We start from the raw sequence: 19402 nt of genomic DNA on the forward strand, positions 1-19402 counted from the left end.
AAAGTGATTTAAGATTTGCAAAGCACTTTACAAATATAATCTCATTTTAATCGTTATGAGAGCCCTGTGTCATGGGTGTTGTTATAATCCTAATTTTGCAGTGGCAGACCTGAGACACAAAGAGATTAAATGAATTGTCCATGGTCACATAGCTAGTAAGCATCTGAAGTAAAAGTTTAACACATATCTTCCTGACTCTAGATTCAGCAATCTATTCACTGGACAATCTAGCCTTCTATTACTAATATTATCTTATTTGATTTTTCACACAACATAGATGATCAATTCTCTAATAGAAGTACTTGAAACTGAGATAATGTTGCCCCCATTGTGGAATCCTCTGATTCTAGTAATATGTGTAATAGATTAAATAAATATATACAAATATATGTACATAATCTCACTATCTATTCATATCTAACTTTATCTTTCAATATCAAAATATCTATTTACTATCAGGAAGATGTGGAGTCAAGAGTAGCTTATTGGAATTTAATTTAATTCAAACAGATTTTGGGCAGTAGTGTCATTGTGTCAATATTAATTCAAACCTTTCATTAACCTTAAAATTAACTATAGCTATTAGACTTCCTTTCCTTATTATTCTTTTAACTTGTCCTTTTCCCTTTCCTTAAGGGAAAATTTGAATGGATGAATTCTCAATAATTTAATAATTATTGTTTTTATTCTAAACTGGTTTATTTTTAAGATATTTTATATTCTTGTGTTCTTATCAAATGGTTTATTTATGCATGTGTCTGTGTTTATTTGCGTAGATACTTGTATGTTCAAATGTACAAATGATAAATATCAATATGGATTTTCATTTGGCATGTATTCTTAAGATAGAATACAATTAAAAATGAAGTCCCTTTAGAATAAGAATATATACACTCAAGATTAACTGTATATAGATGGATGCCTATATGTATATACACATATATATACACACATTTATATTTAGTTAATCTTGTATATCTTACTCTTATGGAATAAATCTTATTGTCTCAGATCCTTATTGATAGGGGAAAAAAGTTTGAGTTTTTTAGCTCTGCTTATATATCATCTTCAAATTTTAATGTTTTAAACTCTTTATTCTCAAAGTTAATGTTCCTAATATTATCATATCAATGTCATTAATATTGCTATAATGATCAATTCTATATCAAATAATTACAAAATACTCTTTCAATGTATTTCTGTAATTTTAATGGATATAACTAATATTTTGTAACTGGAAATTTTGTGAACTCTGTTTAAAGTACATACATTTTATGGTGATATGCATAATTTATTCTTCATCAATCTTTACTAAATATTTACAATGTGTAAAATGTTATGTTAAGCAATAAAGAATACAAAGAAAGGTGAAAACATAGTTTCCACCTTCAGAAAGCTCACATTCTTACAGATAAGACAAGACACATAAATATTCATATATGCATTTGTAATATACACAGTGAAAGGAAAGGTTATTTCTGAGTGAAGGTACTAACACTGTGTGTATGTGTGTGTGGGGGGCATAAAAGTCTTGAGCAGAAGATGAATTTGAGATTTATCTTTAAAGAAACCAAGAAGAGGGGGCATCTGGGTAGCTCAGTGGATTGAGAGCCAGGCCTAGAGATGAGAGGTCCTAGGTCAAATATTGCCTCTGATACTTCCCAGCTGTGTGACCCTGGGCAAGTCACTTGGCCCCCATTGCCTAGCCCTTACTGCTTTTCTGCCTTGGAACCAATACACAGTAATGATTCCAAGATGGAAGGTAAGGGTTTAAAAAAATAAAAATAAAGAAAACAAGAAGAGAAAAGAAATTCCAATCACACAAGAAAATCAATGAAAAATGTAGAGTCAAAAGGGAGAATGTTGTAAAAAAAAGTCCTAGTATAACTAGATCAAAGTATATAAATTAGAAAGTAAAGTAAAAATATTGTGAGGGCTGGAAGAGACCATATTATGAAGTTTTAACTTCAAAACAAATCATTTATATTTGATTTTCTAATAACATTACTTTTAGTGTAGATATGTGACATGTTAAGATCTATACTTTAGGAAAACTAGTTCGTATTTCATTGAATAGGAGTGAGGAGAGACATCAGACAAGGAGACTCCCTAAAAGGATATTGTAAGAGTTCATAAATGAGGTGATGAGGGTCTGCACCAGGAAGATAGCCATATGTAGAGAAGGGCGCTCATGTGGGAGCTGATATGTGATGAGGGAAGAAGATAAGTATTTAGGGTCTACTATAGTGCTGAACATTTTATAAATATTATTTTATTTGAGAGAGTAGAAATAGTAAGACCTAACAAGAATTGTATATGTGGTATGAGTGTAAGGGAGGGAGTAAGCTTGTTAGTCTTGGACACTGAGAGGTAACTCTGAAGTATGGAAGAGGATGATGTTTTGTGGTGAAATATAAACTATTTTAGATGACTTTAATATAGTCAGTTTAATATATTCAACAAACAGTTGGTGATGTGAGAATAGAGATCATGATTAAAGTTAACAGTAAGTTTAGAGTTTTGGTTAAGATAAACATATTTTAAAATCAGAGGCTAATTGAGTTGATGGAAGCTGATGAAGTCAACAAAGGGAATAATAGAAAGGGAGAAAAAAGGAAGGTTCAGGACAAACTCTCAGGGAACCAATGTATTTAGAATATAACATGGTTGAAATTTCAGAAAAAGAGTCTCAGAAGGGAATAATCTTCAGAAGGAAATAGGCAAGGGAAGAACCACCAAAGTGTCATGAAACCCAAGAAAAAAATGAATATTGAAGGAACATTGGTGATTAATAGTGTCAAAGAGTAAGAGGTCAAAAGTGATGAGAAAATAAAAGAACATTTCTTTGATAATTAATGTTATTGACCATTTTAAAAATAAGATTTCATTAAATAATTAGTTCAAATGATAGACAAGCAGAGGGTTTAGATTTCAGTGAGTGGAGGAGTATGGGTAACCCATATACACAGAGTTCTCAAGGAATTTCTCAATGAAAGGTATGGGAGTTATGTAATGATAACTTCTGAGCAAAGACATATTAAATGAGAAGGCTGCTATGCTAAAGACAGACATATTTGCCAGCAGCAAAGAAAAAGTGGGATTTTCAAATACTGAAGAAGTGGGGTTCATAGAGAAGTGATAATCTCCTAAAGAAGATTAGATAGAATGGGGTCAAGGATGCATGTAGAAGGGTTTACTTTGGAAAATAAATTATCCCTTCTCTATATCAGGCTAGAAGAAGGGGATATGAGAGGAATATTTTTCAAGTAATGCAAAATAAAAAGAAAGAAGATGGGGATCTTGGCAAATAGTTTGAGTGGGGCATAGGGAAGTAATATAAAGTAAAGTTCTTAGCTTAGAGGATAGGAGAAGTTTGAGAATTTTTTTGGGGGGGTAATGCTGCTATGGTGAGTGGAAAGGTTCATGGATTAAGGAAGGGTAAAAGTATTACATTGCTACAAGGAGATCCTAGTTGAATTTATACAATAACAAAAGTCAACCCAAGTCAAAATTTCATGATTTTCTCTAACTCCATTTAATAGCAGGTGAATAGGAAATAAAGTGTTAGGTGATGGGAGTAGTTCAAGAAAGCAGTTTTATGAAACATAATTGGTGATTGCAATGGGGTTAACATATATGAATGAGAACGTGTCATAGAACTGAACTGTCTTACTGAAAGAGCAAGAGGACAGAAAGATAGTGTAGTAATAGTAGGGATGCCTAGAAAATAACTGAAGGGGTGAATGATTCAAGATCATGATTAAGACAGAGAATTGCATTAGTGACCATAAGTCAGGAGTAAAAATAGAATGATAAAATATTGTGATCAGATAGGAATTTTAAGTCATGAAATAGATTGGAACATTTGTAGGGGGTGGCAACATCAAGAGCAATATCATTTTCATATTTAGTAACTGTTGAGTGGCATATTAGGTCAAGAGAACTGACTAGATTGAGTGACTGAGAAATTAGGGCAATTGAGGAAGTATCATTATGCATGTTTAAGTACACTAATATGAAGACAGGACATGAAGTAGAGAAAAATACTGTGAAGTAGACACTGAATTATTGAAGTATGGAGATTCTTTTAGGTGTGCATAGATAGTGGCTATAAGAAACATGATTGGGTGATACATTTTAAGTGAATGGACCTGAAAGAAGTACAGGTTACTGAGAAATTGTATATAGGAATAATATGGAAATGGCAATGTGGAACTTTCCCTCCAGAAAATTTGAACCAACAGGTATAAATGAAAGTACCAAAAGGAAAACTCCAGATATTAGCCAGATAAAGGAGGGAATATAAACAAAAAGATGCATTCAAGGCAAATGTTAATTATAGTACAGATGTTTCTGAGAATACATTATAAAGGAGAGATGAATTTAAAATGGAACATTTGGGGAGAGGATTAAGATGGATAAGAGTAAGAAAGCAGATAGGTGTGAATGGGGAATGGGGTTTCTGCCACTACTGATTGTATGAGTAATTCAAACTATCTACCTCCCTTTTAAAATAATATATAGGATTAAAATTCAGTGAAAGAGAAGTAAAATGTTTTGTCCTTTGGTTCAAACACATCTTGTTTATATGGAGTGGAAACATGATCTAAAAGCAAGAGGCCAAGATCTGGTTTCTCAAGACCTGTTTTCATATCCTCAATCTTATAATTAGAAATATGTAATCTCAGGCAAGCTTCATTACCTCTCTAAGACTTTTTTTTCTCTATAAAATGAAAAATTTCAACCAGATAATTTCTTAGTTGTCTTCCATCTCTTTAGCCTTAGAGTCTATGATTTTAGAGATGGCAAAGCATTCCAAGGAGTAGAAATAGAAAGCTAATATATGATGTTGAAATTCACCTACTAGATAACAGAAATGATACTAGGAACTGAGGACATAAAGCTATACTGCTTATATTCAAGTGAGTGGGGACATCTTCATATATAAATACATAGAATATGTAGACAAAACAAATCAAGATAATTTGGATTCATGTAAAAGGTATAATCAAGAACAATTGAAAAAGGGTTCAAATACAAGGTAGGGTTTGAATTGAGCAGGAACATATATTTTATATTATTTGAATATTAATCTAAAGAACTGCAGATATTTACCCTGGAGCATAGGAGATTTAGTGTCAGAGGAAATAAAAGGCATAAATGTAGTTTCCAAAGACTTGATAGGACATCCTATGGATCAGACATGTGCCTTATTTTGCTAGACCCCCAGAACTTAAAATTAGATACAATGAATAGAAATTGAAAAGAAGTATTTTCCATTTAATGTTAAGAAAACTTCCTATTTAAAATCACCAAGAGTATATGGTTCTAGAGGCTATTGATTCTCCTTCATAGAGATCTTCATGTAGCAGATAGATAAATTTATCTTGGGCAAAAAAAAGTCAGAGATCTCTTCTTGGTTAAGAGGTTTGACTAAATAGCCTTATAACATCTTTCTATTACAGAAATTTGGTGCTTTTAAAAGATAGCCAGAAAAGGAAATAAGTAAATTAATTAGTAGTTAATAGTATGAACTGGTCCTTGGTATAATGGTATTGGATATTTTTAGCACCAACAGACATATACGTACACATACATACAAATACATTCACACACAAATACACAAACAAGTCCTCTTGCCCTTTGGGATGCCATCTGATCAAGGGGCCCAAACCCAATACAACTCAGGAAGGAAGAAGTAATCTAGCCTTTTGAATAACTGCTCGATTTGATTAGATTGTAAAATAACTCTAGTTCAGTCCAATAATTGGATAAAAATTTTGCTTAGTGATTGTTCTATGCTTGAAACTGGACCACTCACTACACAGAGTTCATTTTCCTTTGGAAAGAAATTTTTGTAACCACACTTTCCTCATAGCATTCTTCATGTCATTGTTTCTCAGGGAATAGATGAGAGGGTTGAACATGGGGGCAATGATGGTGTAAAAGAGGGCAAATACCTTATCTTCATTTACAGAATTGCTTGTAGGGACATAGGTGAAGATGAGGGGCACAAAAAACATGAGGACTACAGTAATATGTGATCCACAGGTAGAAAGGGCCTTGCGCCGGCCTTCTGAGGAGTGGGTCCTTAAGGTGGTTAGGATAATGATGTAAGAAATTACCAAAGCCACAAAGGTCAAAATAGACAGCATTCCAGTGGTGCAAATTATTGCAATAATAAGCAAGAAAGTGTCTGTGCAGGCCAGCTTTAGCAAAGGAAACACATCACAGAAATAATGGTCTATTTCATTGGGGCCACAGAATGGCAGCTGCACAGTAATCAATACTTGCATGATTGAATGAAGGAATGCCCCTATGCAGGAGGCCACCACAATTAGATGGCATACCCGCCTACTCATGATGACCATGTAATGTAGTGGCTTGCAGATGGCAACATAGCGATCATAGGCCATTGCTACCAGGATGAAGATCTCTGTGGCACCAAAGAAGTGAGCATAGAACATCTGGGCCATGCAGTTGTCATAGGAGATGGTTGCTCTCTGAGCCAATAAATCCACAATTAGTTTTGGAGCAACAGTGGAGGTGAAACAGACATCCATGAAAGATAAGTAACTTAGGAAAAAATACATGGGCTGTTCACTGAGTTGACTAAATCTGATGGTGATCAGGATGAAGAGATTTCCCAGCAAGATCACAAGATAGCAAAACAAAAAGAAAACAAAACAAGCTTCCTTCACTTCTTGATTATTGAACAGACCCAAAAGGATAAATTCAGTGACGTTTCTATCCCGCATGACTTCAGTACTGTGATGAGTATATAAAGACAAGTTAATATACCTAAAACTAGAAAAATTCAAAGATAATATTAGTTATTCATTAAACACTAACATTGACAATCAGGAATTACTCTTATGATCAAGGGAGAGAAGAATATGATGTTTATTAAGTTCTTCATTACATTTTAATACTGTCAGTCATCAAGATTGCTTTGGTGTATACTTTGTCTAGAGAAGGTGCTAAGTACTAGATTTTAATAGAAAAGCAAAAACATGGGCCCTGCCTTAAAGAAAGTTATTTTATAAAAAGGCAGAAAATATCTAGAGTCCTATGTACATATCATATCACTTCCATCTAACTGAGCATAGATAGATATTTAACTAGTAACATCTATAATGGCATCCATTTATATCATATGCCCACTTGTTTATCTAGTCATCATCTTTTTATTCAAGTAGAGATTAATTTCAGAGGGAAGGTACTTGGCAAGGTGATGGGGTGGGAATCAATTAAGTCTTCTGCAGCAATTGGCATTTGAGAAATCTTAACAGAAGCCAGAGAGATAAAGAGGCAAAGGTGAGGAGGGAAAGTAATCTGAGGATGGGTCACAGCAATTAAAGTGATAGTCAGGTAAGATTTTTATGAAGGAGGTATGATGATAGCCTCGTGTAGCTTGATCTCAGAGGATATGTAGGAGATTAATTTATAAAATGACTATAAATATAGGGGGAGCCAAGTTGTGAAATACTTTGGATGCCAAAAAAGAGAGGGTTGTATTTGACCTTGAGGCAATATTGAGCTACTGCAATTTATTAGATTAGAGAATGACACAATTGATCTGTCCTTTATGAAAATCATTTTGTTAGCTGAGAAAAGAATGGATTAGAATGAATAAAGTCTTGAGTCAAAAAGACTTTCACCATACTTCAGATATGAGATATGACCCAGGGTGGCAGCTATGTGAGTAGAGACAAAAGGACATATGTAGGAGATACTGAAAAGATAGAAATAGCAAGAATTGATATCATATTTGATATTTTAGGTAGATGAGTGCAGTCAAGGATGATATGAAGGTTGTGAGCTTGTGTAACTAAAATGATGGTAGGCTAACAGGTCCATAAGAACATTCCAGACCCATTGGGTAAAAGCAGTCAGAAAAAGATATATTTTGTAAGATCAGCCTGGACCTGGTAAGGATTGGTCATAAAATCATAAGTCCAACAAATCTTGACTTGAGTACATTTGACTTTCCTAAATGATTTTCTTACTTGGCTTAAAACATTCTTGAAGGCATAAAATATTATTAACTAAGCGAACATAACCTTAGTCTTTCCTCCAGACAGAACACTCTTAACTATCTTATTCTTGTCATCTCAAGACATCTTTATGTTAGAGATAACACACCAAAGTAGAAGATTTGTAGATTAGGATTAATGAATGTATCTACTCCTTCATGCAGCTACATACTTTAATTGGCCTACATAGTTTGATAAGGACAGCAAACTCTTATTTGAAATATGGAAAATATGTGTACTTATGACATGCAAGCTTGTACTGATGTATATTCTTTGTTCATAGATTGTATAAATACTACACTTAAATGCCAATATACTAAGACTCCATGAACACATATTCACAAGCCTCCCTAGGTCTCAGGTATTCTTCTCTGCATGTCTCTATTTCTGTTTTTCTGCTCTTTTCCTGTATCTCTCTTCTACTGTCAACTCAGCTCTCTATCTCACTTTCTCTACATGCTGTAATTCGACTCACCTGCTGCCTGAGCAAGCCAGCACAGGCTGTGGCCTGACTTTTAGCCTGCTAAGACACACAATCAGCTGAGCCTGGGTTCTCCTTGCCTCTAATAGCAGCTGCTAGAGAAACCCATGATACAAACATTTCTCCAACTTGTGACAATATGCTACTAAGAGTAATAGAAAAGTTGAAAATAATGGATAGTGTGTTATTGGAAATTTTGGGATCTTTGAACTACATTTCCCATGAGCCCACTGACTTTCTGTCATTATGGGCTGATGTAGACAGGAGGATAGATTGAGGGACTGGCATTCCCAGTTCTCTTTCCTTCCTATGGTGGCATGGTAGCAGCAGGAAATGGCAGGCTGTTTAAACAGCCTAAGCTAGCATGATGTGTGGCTTTATTTTCTAGTGACTACTCATAAATCTTACAAAGACCATAATATTTTAAAGTAATTATTATATGTTCATTTTATTTTTTTACAATAGTTTGTGAAGAAAATGAGTTCTAATTTTGTACATATGGAGTTTAACACGACTTTAGGATATCTCATTCAAAATTTAAGGAAGACAATTTGTTAGTCATTACTCTACTCAAGGAAAGATACTCGATGAATACAAAGATTTGAGTCATGAACATGAAAGTAATAACTAAATCTTTGGGAGCTGTGGGTAGGTAAAGATAGAGCAGAGCGAGGGAACAGAACACATTCTTGGGTACCCCTCAAATCAGTGGTGTGATTTGGATTGTGATCCATAAGGAGATTATTCTGCCAAATTACCTCACATCCATAAAATTGCTGAAGATGATGAAAGATAAGAAAACTCGATTTTGGAAAGGTTGTAGGAAGACAGCACATTATTCCAGGGGTGATAGCACTGTGGTAAGGCTATTCTGGAAAATAATTCAATAATAAACAAATTGATTTTATTGTTCATATCCTTTGATCTGAAGATGCATTGTTTTATTTTACATTGAAAGGAGTATAAAAAAGAAAATAATAACCAGTTGGACAGCAATTGGGAATAATGGAACAGAGGGAGTGAGAGAAGGAGAAAGAAATCAAGGAAGTATGAAAAAATTTGAATTCAACAAACTTAAATATCTAGGTCTATAATGAGAATATGAAAAGAATAAGATGGTTGTAAAAAACTGTGAATAATACAAATTCAAGTCAGCTTAGTTTAATGTTGTGTTATGTTTATAATCAAAAATCCTTGGTTTGAATTCTTCCACTTGAATAATGGTAGGAACCTGGACAAATCACTTCACCTCTGATGTGCTCAATCTCTTCATCTGCAAAATAAATCTATTGTGTTTTAATATAAAATGATTTCTTAGATACTTTCTTGGCCTGAATTTTGGGCCTAAGTTCACATTAAAAAGTTTCTTTATGTGTTTATAGACAGCATGTTTGCTAGTAGGTTTGTTAGTGTTTTCTTAAGTCATATATGTTGACAAAACAAATTTTCATGCTAAAAAACAAATAGAAAAAAACATTTCATTTGGACGAAGGACAATGTTTCCAATGCACAATGACACTTATTTATCCAATTTATGATTAGATGGACTACCTAATTAATTATTACATCAATATGAATGCCTTTGATGAAAACTACTGAAAGAGAATGCATGAAGAGAAAAAATTATTTAGAGAATATAAATTAGCTGGTTTGGATTTGGGAAATTTCACAGAACTTTCAATGATTCCAAATTCCTCTCTTAAATAAAAATCTTATAACTTTAGAAGTAATATCTTCCCAGTGGTGCTAAATGCCTATACATAATGGCACACCATAATCAATAAAGAATCAACTATAGATGATTAAAAGGGAAATAGATAAACCTTTCTGAAATATAAAACTAGATATTGGAGTTTTGAAGAGCAAGAAAGGAGAAAAACAGAGGGATACCTTAATTTGGATACTAACATAAAAATGGTAAAATAATTAAAGGAGGCTCTCCTGCACATTAAGTATATACTTCTGAAAGTTATGGGACAACATTGAAAACTGCAACACAAAATGAGAAGGCATGAATGAGATTTAGTATACATTGCTGGATAGAGAACTTTCATTGATAAGAGCATGGGTACACTGAAAAAAATACTATAATTCACTGAAAATAAATAAGACAGCTTCAGTCTCCACAGGTGAATAAAAGTGTTATTCTTATCATATCTTTATACTTCTACTTTTTTAGCATCACAATATATTTTATTTATATAATACTTCATATAAGTGAAAAGTTCTTATCCTTTCAACTGCCATGTGAGAAAGGAAATGTAAATATCATTCACATTCATAGAAGAATAAACTGGCATATGGAAAATAAGAATTAACAGCTAAAATATGGAGTAACCAGGTCTTTAACATTGACCTTTTCCCTAGTAATCCATGTTATGTTCCTCAAACACTCTACTTTATACTACTTACAAAGGAATTTAAAATAAGTTTTTCCCCCATAGTTTAAATGAGGGAATTCATTGGTTCATTATTTGGAAGCCCAGTATTGGACTTCCAAGATGTAATATCCAATTTAATGTACAATAAAAATATAAATAAATTTTGGAGGAAATGATCCTTTCTTTCAATGAACTACAAGTCTAGGTTTTCTTGGAAATTGATTTAAAAGCTATTTGAAATCACTTACCAATAAATTTCTTAAATTCCTCCTTGTGTAAAGACAAAATAAAAGCTCATGTTTCACAAGAAAACAGCATGTTAATTATGCTATAGCTCATTTGCAACAATAATTTTTTTAAAGAAAACAGTATATTAAGTCAAAAAAGCTACGAAGTTCAAGGAGAGAAATTGAGGTCATCCCAAAATGGCACTGTGAAACACTGTTGTCTATAATGTCTTTGATATCAATGTAACCATGCTTATAGAGTCTTGAATTTAAATTCTAATTCACCAAAATGAGGATGATAAATGCATGTGAATGATTTAGTGGAAGAGTGACTAACTGATTCATTACTATAAATCCATCTCTCTTTCGTCACCATAATTCTAATAGTAACTCCCCACCCCCTTGGAAAGGAAAATAGAGTTTTTGGTACAAGACAATTGACACTTCTCCAGTTAACTCATCATAAGTTTCTCAGGGAAATATTGCCTATTAAGGCACCATAAAAAAGGTAGAAAAGAATCTGTATCAGTGTGACCATCCTCTCAACTGACCCTCAGGGAAATGGATTGAATATCTTAAAGAAATTATCTCCACATTCCCCAAAACACCTCATATTTGAGAAATATTCTTACAGAAACTATGTTGATAGTTAACTTAAAAATTTATAGAGAAACCATTTTCCCAGAGAATGGAAGAATCTACCATCAACTAGCTATACTCTTCAATTATTTAGCTTCCCTATGAATTTGTAATTTTATACCATGTTATAAAAGATAGTGATCACATCATCTGAAAAAGTCATTCTCTAAGATCCACTTACAGGACCAGTATGGTAATGAAGAAAACATTCATTCAGGTTTCAGAGAATATGGATTTAAATTCTGCCTCAGCCTTTCCTGATATCTTTCAGATGTCATTTAACTGGGGTAGCTAGGTGGCTTAGTACATAGAGAGCCAGATCTGGAAACAGGAGGTCATGTGTTCAAATGGCCTCAGATACTAAATTCCTGTGTGAATCTGAGCAAGTCACTTAACTCCAATTGCCTAGACTTTACTGATTTTCTCCCTTGGAACTAATAATATTTAGTATCGATTCTAGCATTTAACCTTTCAGGGGGTCAGTTTTCTCTACTGAAAATGGATCAGGTTAGATTACATGACCTCTAATATAGTTTCCAACTGGAAATTTGTGATGCTATATAGGTCATTTTTCTTAACTCTCATTTTGTGTAAGAATTGATTAATTAACAGTAACCAGTCTCATAAGTTCTCTGGTTTGGAATCTATGATATTTTTTTCCTACTCAGCCTTGTTCTGACATGGACTAACAACATAACTTTGTCCAAATTGCTTTCTTTATGTGTATTTCAATAATATAATATAAAACAATTATCCCAAGAACTCTGCATTTATTCAAAGGGGAAAAGAGATAATATTAATTTATGCCAGAAAACTTACATACTTTCAATGTGACTTCTCCACTGTACTTCTGGAAATAACTTCTTAGTTTCTCCATCTTACACCATAAGCTAGTTAAATTGTCAAAAATGCATAGAACAGTCGATTCAAAGTGAGAAAAAACTACAATCATGTCTCACCTCTGTCACTTTTCAATTATGTGTTCTTTTGCAAACTAAATACCTTCTTTGACCCTTGGTTTCTTCATTTGTGAAATGCAGAGTTGATCCTGAAGTATCATCTTCCATCAGTGCTACAAACGAACCTCAAGTGAGATAATAGAAAGGTTTTTATTTTATAGACTTTAAACATAATTAATAAATAAACCTTCAAAGATCAAAAAGTGACCATTTTAAGAAGGACATAGGAAAAATAAAGATTACTAGAAATCTCAGTTTATCTTCAGATAATGACATGAAAAAGAAACACTTGAAATGCAAATCTCACATCCTTAGTGCCTAACCTGAGACATTCAACACTAAGTAATATATTGATATGATTGCAAAAATATACATTTTTTATGATTCTATGAAACAAACCGGTTCTCATGAATTTCTTCTGCAAGTCTAAAGTCCTATCATTTCTTATTCTTCATTATGTGTAAAATTAAGATCATTTGCCAGACTACTTCTAATTCAGATATTCTACATTTAGTAGTCTTTCAAGATAATCCATTGTTCTTAGGTCCATGCCAACTTGGATATTCTGTTTCCTAATGCCACTCCTAGTTCTGTCATTCCAATGTTGTTAAGTATTAAAGTCATTTTCATTAGTTAATTTATTTGTTATATAGCAGCATATTTCGCTTCTCTAGATATACTAACTTTGAGAGCACCAGAAAATTGCACTGAAAAGATTAAAGAGAGGCATTTATAGTCACCTGAGTAATTTTAGGACTAATCCCCAAGGCATTTACTGGCTGGCTTGTTTAAAGTGAGAGGCGTATAATTCAGACTTGCATAGTGATTTAAAAGTGAATTCTATAAAACTGAGTAAATAGCTAACTCTAACATTAAATGAATAATTTTTGAAAATTAAGAAAAAATAATAGATCTTAATAAACCCTCTGATACATTTCTTTTCAATATTCTCTGCTCCTCCTCTTTTCTGCTTGGAGAACTTGCCAGCCCAGGCAGCATAATTGCTTTTTTCTCCTACCCTGAAACTGTTGGCTAGCTCATTTACAGCAATCTTTGTAATTCATTGGTTTAGGAGCTTGAGGAGAGATTGTTTTTTGAGTTTGTCCTGGAGGTTGGACTAGTAACACAATCTTTGGTGGGACTATGGGGAAAACTGAAGTTTTATTTCACTAGACCAGGAATATATTATCTGTGTGTTTATTTACTAACAAATATTCCTCTCCTTAGGTGTTGAACATCATACAAACCAAATCTTTAACTATAATTGATGCAAACTTTATTGAATAAAATATTAGCAAAATAATTAAAATAGTATATTCAGATTAAGTAAAGCATCTGCCTATAATTTGAATAAACCCCTGCTAAACAGAACACCTTTTCATTTGTACCGTTCTTGGAATGGCAAGGACTGCACCCATGTAGACTTCTCTGACTGGCATGTTCCTCCCTAGTACTTCCATTTAAGGAAGTCCCCTCAAATAATGTTTGGGTCCTTAATCTCATCTAATCTGCCTCAGCCCTTTCTGTATTCAGAGATGATAAATACCTCTGATGTGAAAGCTTGCTAAATCCTTTTCAAGATTGCTCATCTACGTTTCAAATCTGGCCTCAGACACTTTCTAGCTATATGACTGGGCAAATTGCTTAATCTTGTTTGCCTCAGTTTCCTAATTTGTAAAATGGTCTGGAAAAGGAAATGACAAACCATTCCAGATTTTTATACCAAGAAAATCCCAAATATGGTGATGAAGAATCTAAAAAATACCTTAAGAAAAATATCCAATTTTGGTGTCTTCCTCTCACTCTACTGTCATGTGTGGCACAACAAATCTGTATAATGCCCAACAATTATACCCCAGTAAAATACTTTTGGCATATGGGTTAAAACAGATTGAGAGCAGAGGTTAGGGGGATGTATATCACAAGCATGAGAAGCATCCTCCAGTGACAGGTGAATGAGAATTTTTTTTTTTTTTTTTTTTACCAAAGACATGAAAGCAGTTGAAGCAGGTACTGTTGATAGCTTAGAACTAGGTCAGATATGGAGAAGACAAGGTCACTAACTGCATGAATCTCAGACTTTTACCAGTCACCTTGACTTTTGTTTTGCCACTGGAATTTGTCAATCTGAAAGAAAAAAAAAAGACAATTACCAAATTAATTCAATTAAAGCGTCTTTAATCATAGTTAGAAAGATTGCAAACTGGGTTCCTCCTCAGCATCACAGAGAAGAAGTTGAGTTCCCAATCTAATAAAGAAAAAGAGGGATTACATAATACTTTGGGAACAGAGGAGAGATAACAAGTAGGTTATTAGGGTCCACAGAGGCTTGGGAAAGGTGCAATAGCCAGAGATTAAGATAGTTGAAATGGTCTTCAGTTGTTCAGATGTTATTGCCACCTGTAATTTAAGCCTTGGGAAAGAAGTGACTAATTCATTTTTAATTCAATCATTATCTGTCTTTTGTGTTCTTAGATTTAACACTCTAGGAAAAAAGTACACCAGGAGATTATCTAAAAATAATATCATCGCTGCCAAGACAAACCTAGGGACTATGTGACCATGATTACAAAGCATTTTTAAAGTAAATTAAATTAGACCTAAACAAGTGGAAAAACAATTATTTCTCAGGACTGAAACAACACAATAAAAGTGACACATCTACTTCCATTAACTTCCTTCTCTGCGCCATGTCAATCAAACTACCAGAAATTTATTTCATAGAGCTAGTAAAAAAAAATAATAAAATTCATCTGGAAGGACAAAAGACTAAGCATGTCAAGGAAATTATTGAGAAAAGAATATGAAGGAAGGTGGTTTAACTGTACTGGGTCTCAAACTGTATTATATAGCAGCAATAGTAACAACCATCTAATACTGAAGCACTAGTAAATGGCCCTAATAAACCAGTGTTTGACAAACCCTATGATCCAAGCTTTTAGAAATATGCACTATTGGACAAAACTGCTCAGAAAAATGAAAAATAGTATGGCAGAAATTAGGCATAGACCTCACACCATAAACCAAGATAAAGTCAAAATGGATACATGGTTTTGATTTTTTAAATGCTTTTTTGAGCTCTTTCAAAGCCTGAATCCAGTTCACTGGAGTTTCTGAGGTTTTGCTTAATGTTCCTTGGTGGGCCTTTGTTCCATCTGTTCTTTGTTGTTTTCCTGAAAAGTAGTTTTCAATCATAGTTTCATTTTTTTTCCTTCTGTTGTTCACTCATATTCTTTCCTTGTACACTTGCTTCTCTGGTTGTCTGCTAGCTCTGTGAGTTTGAGCTTTTCTGCCTTCTAGAGGCTTCTTTTCTGCTCTGATGCTATACTTTTTAGGCCATTTGAGCTGTTCTGCAGAGGTGAATGTGCCCTATAGCCAAAACTTCCTGTGGCAGAGGCCCAAGATGGAAGATTGGTGATGGAAGACTGAGACCTGCATGGTTACATGATTCCTGTCTTTACTTTTCCCTTAAACACCCCCCCGACCTACCCTCCCCACATGGCTGACGTGCATTTCCACTGGTTTTAACATGTGCCATAGTTTAAGACTTATTTCCATATTATTGATAGTTGCATTGGTGTGGTGGTTTCAAGTTTACATTCCCAATCATGTCCGCATCAACCCATGTGTTCAAGCAGTTGTTTTTCTTCTGTTTCCACTCCTGCAGTCCTTCCTCTGAATGTGTAGAGAGTTCTTTTCCATAAATCCCTCCCAATTGTCCTGGGTCATTGCGTTGCTGCTAGTAAAGAAGTCCATTACATTTGATTTTAACACAGTGTATCAGTCTCTGTGTACAATGTTCTTCTGGCTCTGCTCCTTTCACTCTGCCTCAATTCCTGGAGGTCATTCCAGTTTACATTATGATCTCTTTGGGGTACAAACCCAGCAATGATATGGCTGGATCAAAGGGCAGGCAGTCTTTTAGCGCTCTTTTGGCATAATTCCAAATTGCCATCCAGAATGGTTGGATCAGTTCACAACTCCACCAACAATGCATTAATGTGGGACCTTCCTTTTTTCTTTTCCTCATACCAGAAAATTAGATCTTATCTGCATATCTTTTAAGTTGAATTGAGTAGGAGGATCCTAAAGTTCTGTCTTGATGTTGAATTTGGTTTTCTGTCCCCCTTGAAGTGCTTTGTTTTTGATTGGTGCGGAAGGTTATTCAGAGAGGAATAGACTTTTGCTGTTTCTAAGTCACCATCTTGACTCTGCCTCCCTGATGCGTGGTTTTGAATAAAAGGTAATACCATAAGAAAATTAGAGTATCACAAAATAGTTTACCTGTCAGTCCCATGGATGGAGAAAGAATTTGTGAATTGGCAAACATTCAGAGCTGTAAAATAGTGATGACATTATTTTCAGATAATCACCTTACTGACTTTCATAGAGTGGTTAAAAAACCCTCAAAATACAGATAATGACTGGATTGACTTTTAATCTGTTATCTATTTCCCAGAATCTACAGGACTGAATTCGAAATTGGACAATCAAATCTGAAAAATAAGCAATCCACTCCTTAGGCATTCTAAACTCTGGTTATTTTGTCTTCCTCAATCTTTTGTGAACTTGAGAGACTTGGTTTTCCCTCATATCTTCTGAAAAAAAAAACCAACACCATTTTTCCTGCACTTTAGTGGACATCCCAGTGCTACAATTCTGTGTGACTTCCCAGTTTATAATCCAAATGCTTCAATTTTGTGTACCTTAGAAAACTATAATCTCCTTGCTCTGATTAAGAACTGTTAGTATAACTTTTGGGGGAGTTTTCTATTATTTAAGTTTGATAATAGATAACTATGACTACATTAAATTTAAAAGTTGTTTTTATTTTTTTTTTTAATACAACAAAACCAATGGAACCAAGTTTAGGAGGAAAACAGCAAAATAGGGTGTAGAGGTAAATTGTAGAAAGTGTCTCTTGCAAAGAGTTCATTTCTCAAATATATAGAAAACTGAGTCAAATTTGTAATGCAAAACATTCAGCACTTGACAAATAGAGGATATGGACAGGTAGTTCCCAGATGAAGAAATTAACAGTATTTTAGTTATATAAATATGCTCCAAATAACTATTAATTAAATAAACATGAATTCAAATGACTCTAAGTTATGACCTTGGACCCATACGACTGGCTAATGTGACAAAAAAGAAAAATGAGAAATATTGGATGGAATGTGGCAATATTGGCACATTTACACACTATTGAAATCATGAACTGATCCAACCATTCTGCCCCCAAAATTATGAAATTATCCATACTCTTTGATCCAGCAATACCACTACTAGTTCCCTTTCTGCCCCATAGAGATTAAAAAATGAAAAAATATGATCTCTTTGTATATAAATACTCACAGCAGTTCTTTTTGTAGTGACAAAGATTGGAAACTGAAGGGATGCTCATCAGTTGGAGAAAAGTTGAATAAGTTGCAGTATCAGAAAAATATAGAGAGGTTTACTTGAACTTATTCAGAGGAAATCAAGCAGAGCCAAGAGAACATTATACAGAGCAACAGCAATATTGTAAGATAAACAACTGTGACTGATCCAAAGAACCCCAAAGGAAATATACTATCTACCATCTTAAAAAAAACTGTTGGAGTATAAATAGAAACTAAAACAAACCATTATTAAAATTATTTCCTTCATTAAATTCTTTTCTGGTTTAAGCAGAATGTGTCTTTTTCATATGAAGAAACTGTATGTAGGTATTGCATGAAAGCATCTGTACATCCTATCTCATATTACCTGATAACTCAGGGAGAGGGGATAAAAGGAGGGAGAGAGAATATGGAAGACAAAATGTCATATTTTGACAAATTTTTTAATTGTATCCATATATAATGTGGGGAAAATACTTTTAATTGATGACTGGAAGACAAAGAGTATTTGAGGCTGATGACATAAATTCAATTCAGGGAAAAGTGAAGATATCCTACCAAATCATTGGTCCTCTCACAAAGCAAAGGAAGAACAACTCTCCTAAATCAGAAACTTCAGTCCTCCATTTTTAATTCTTTTATTCATTGTATCCTTCCACACAACCCTATACATACAGATTAAAATTTAAGCTCCTAAAGATCAGGGATTTTCCCTTTCATTCTATGTATTAAAAGAGAAACAACTGAGCAGAGATATGAGGAAAACTGATTTTATTGTGTGAACTGTAGGCCACAAAATCCAGGGTTTATGTACAAGCACTATGATTTGAGACCCTGAAATCTAGAAGTTACAGATATTTATAGCATAAATATAAGCATAGGCAGTGCAGAGATGAGCATGTCTCAAGCCAACCCTTCTCAGTCATGGGGGCTACAATGGGAACTTCTTCTATTACATAAGAGATGGCTGCTAACTGAGTTTATAATCCCAGAGTGAGTGGTCTAATTTTCTAAGTTTCCTTCTACTCTGAGGTCCAAATCTGAGAGTACACTGCTCAGGGTCAAAAGTGCACATAACATTAATATTACTTTGATTACTGACATAGCACCCTTTATGATCATTTCTTCATTATTCTTACTGAATATGGTCTCTTATATGCAGTGATTCAATGTTATAAATATCTGTAACCCCTAGACCTATCTTTTACTATAAATCACATAGTTATAAGAACATTAATTAATGAAAAGATTATAAGCTAACTAATTAAATTTCTCTTTACATATGTGTAAACCAATAT

General features: G+C 33.8%; 1 protein-coding gene across 1 annotated transcript; it reads right to left on the reverse strand.

Annotated features, from left to right (window-relative positions):
• Positions 1–5831: 5831 nt before the first annotated feature.
• LOC123251791 (olfactory receptor 4P4-like) lies at positions 5832–6758 on the reverse strand. Its single transcript, XM_044681107.1, has one exon. The coding sequence runs from the start codon at positions 6756–6758 to the stop codon at positions 5832–5834; it is 927 nt and encodes a 308-aa protein (XP_044537042.1).
• Between the last annotated feature and the right edge of the window lie 12644 nt (positions 6759–19402).

This window comes from Gracilinanus agilis, chromosome 6 (assembly GCF_016433145.1).
Source record: "Gracilinanus agilis isolate LMUSP501 chromosome 6, AgileGrace, whole genome shotgun sequence".
Lineage (NCBI taxonomy): Eukaryota > Metazoa > Chordata > Mammalia > Didelphimorphia > Didelphidae > Gracilinanus > Gracilinanus agilis.

What these genes read in the sequence shown, in the direction of transcription:
- LOC123251791 (XM_044681107.1), bottom strand. Translation starts at nt 6,758, where the DNA reads ATGCGGGATAGAAACGTCACTGAATTTATCCTTTTGGGTCTGTTCAAT.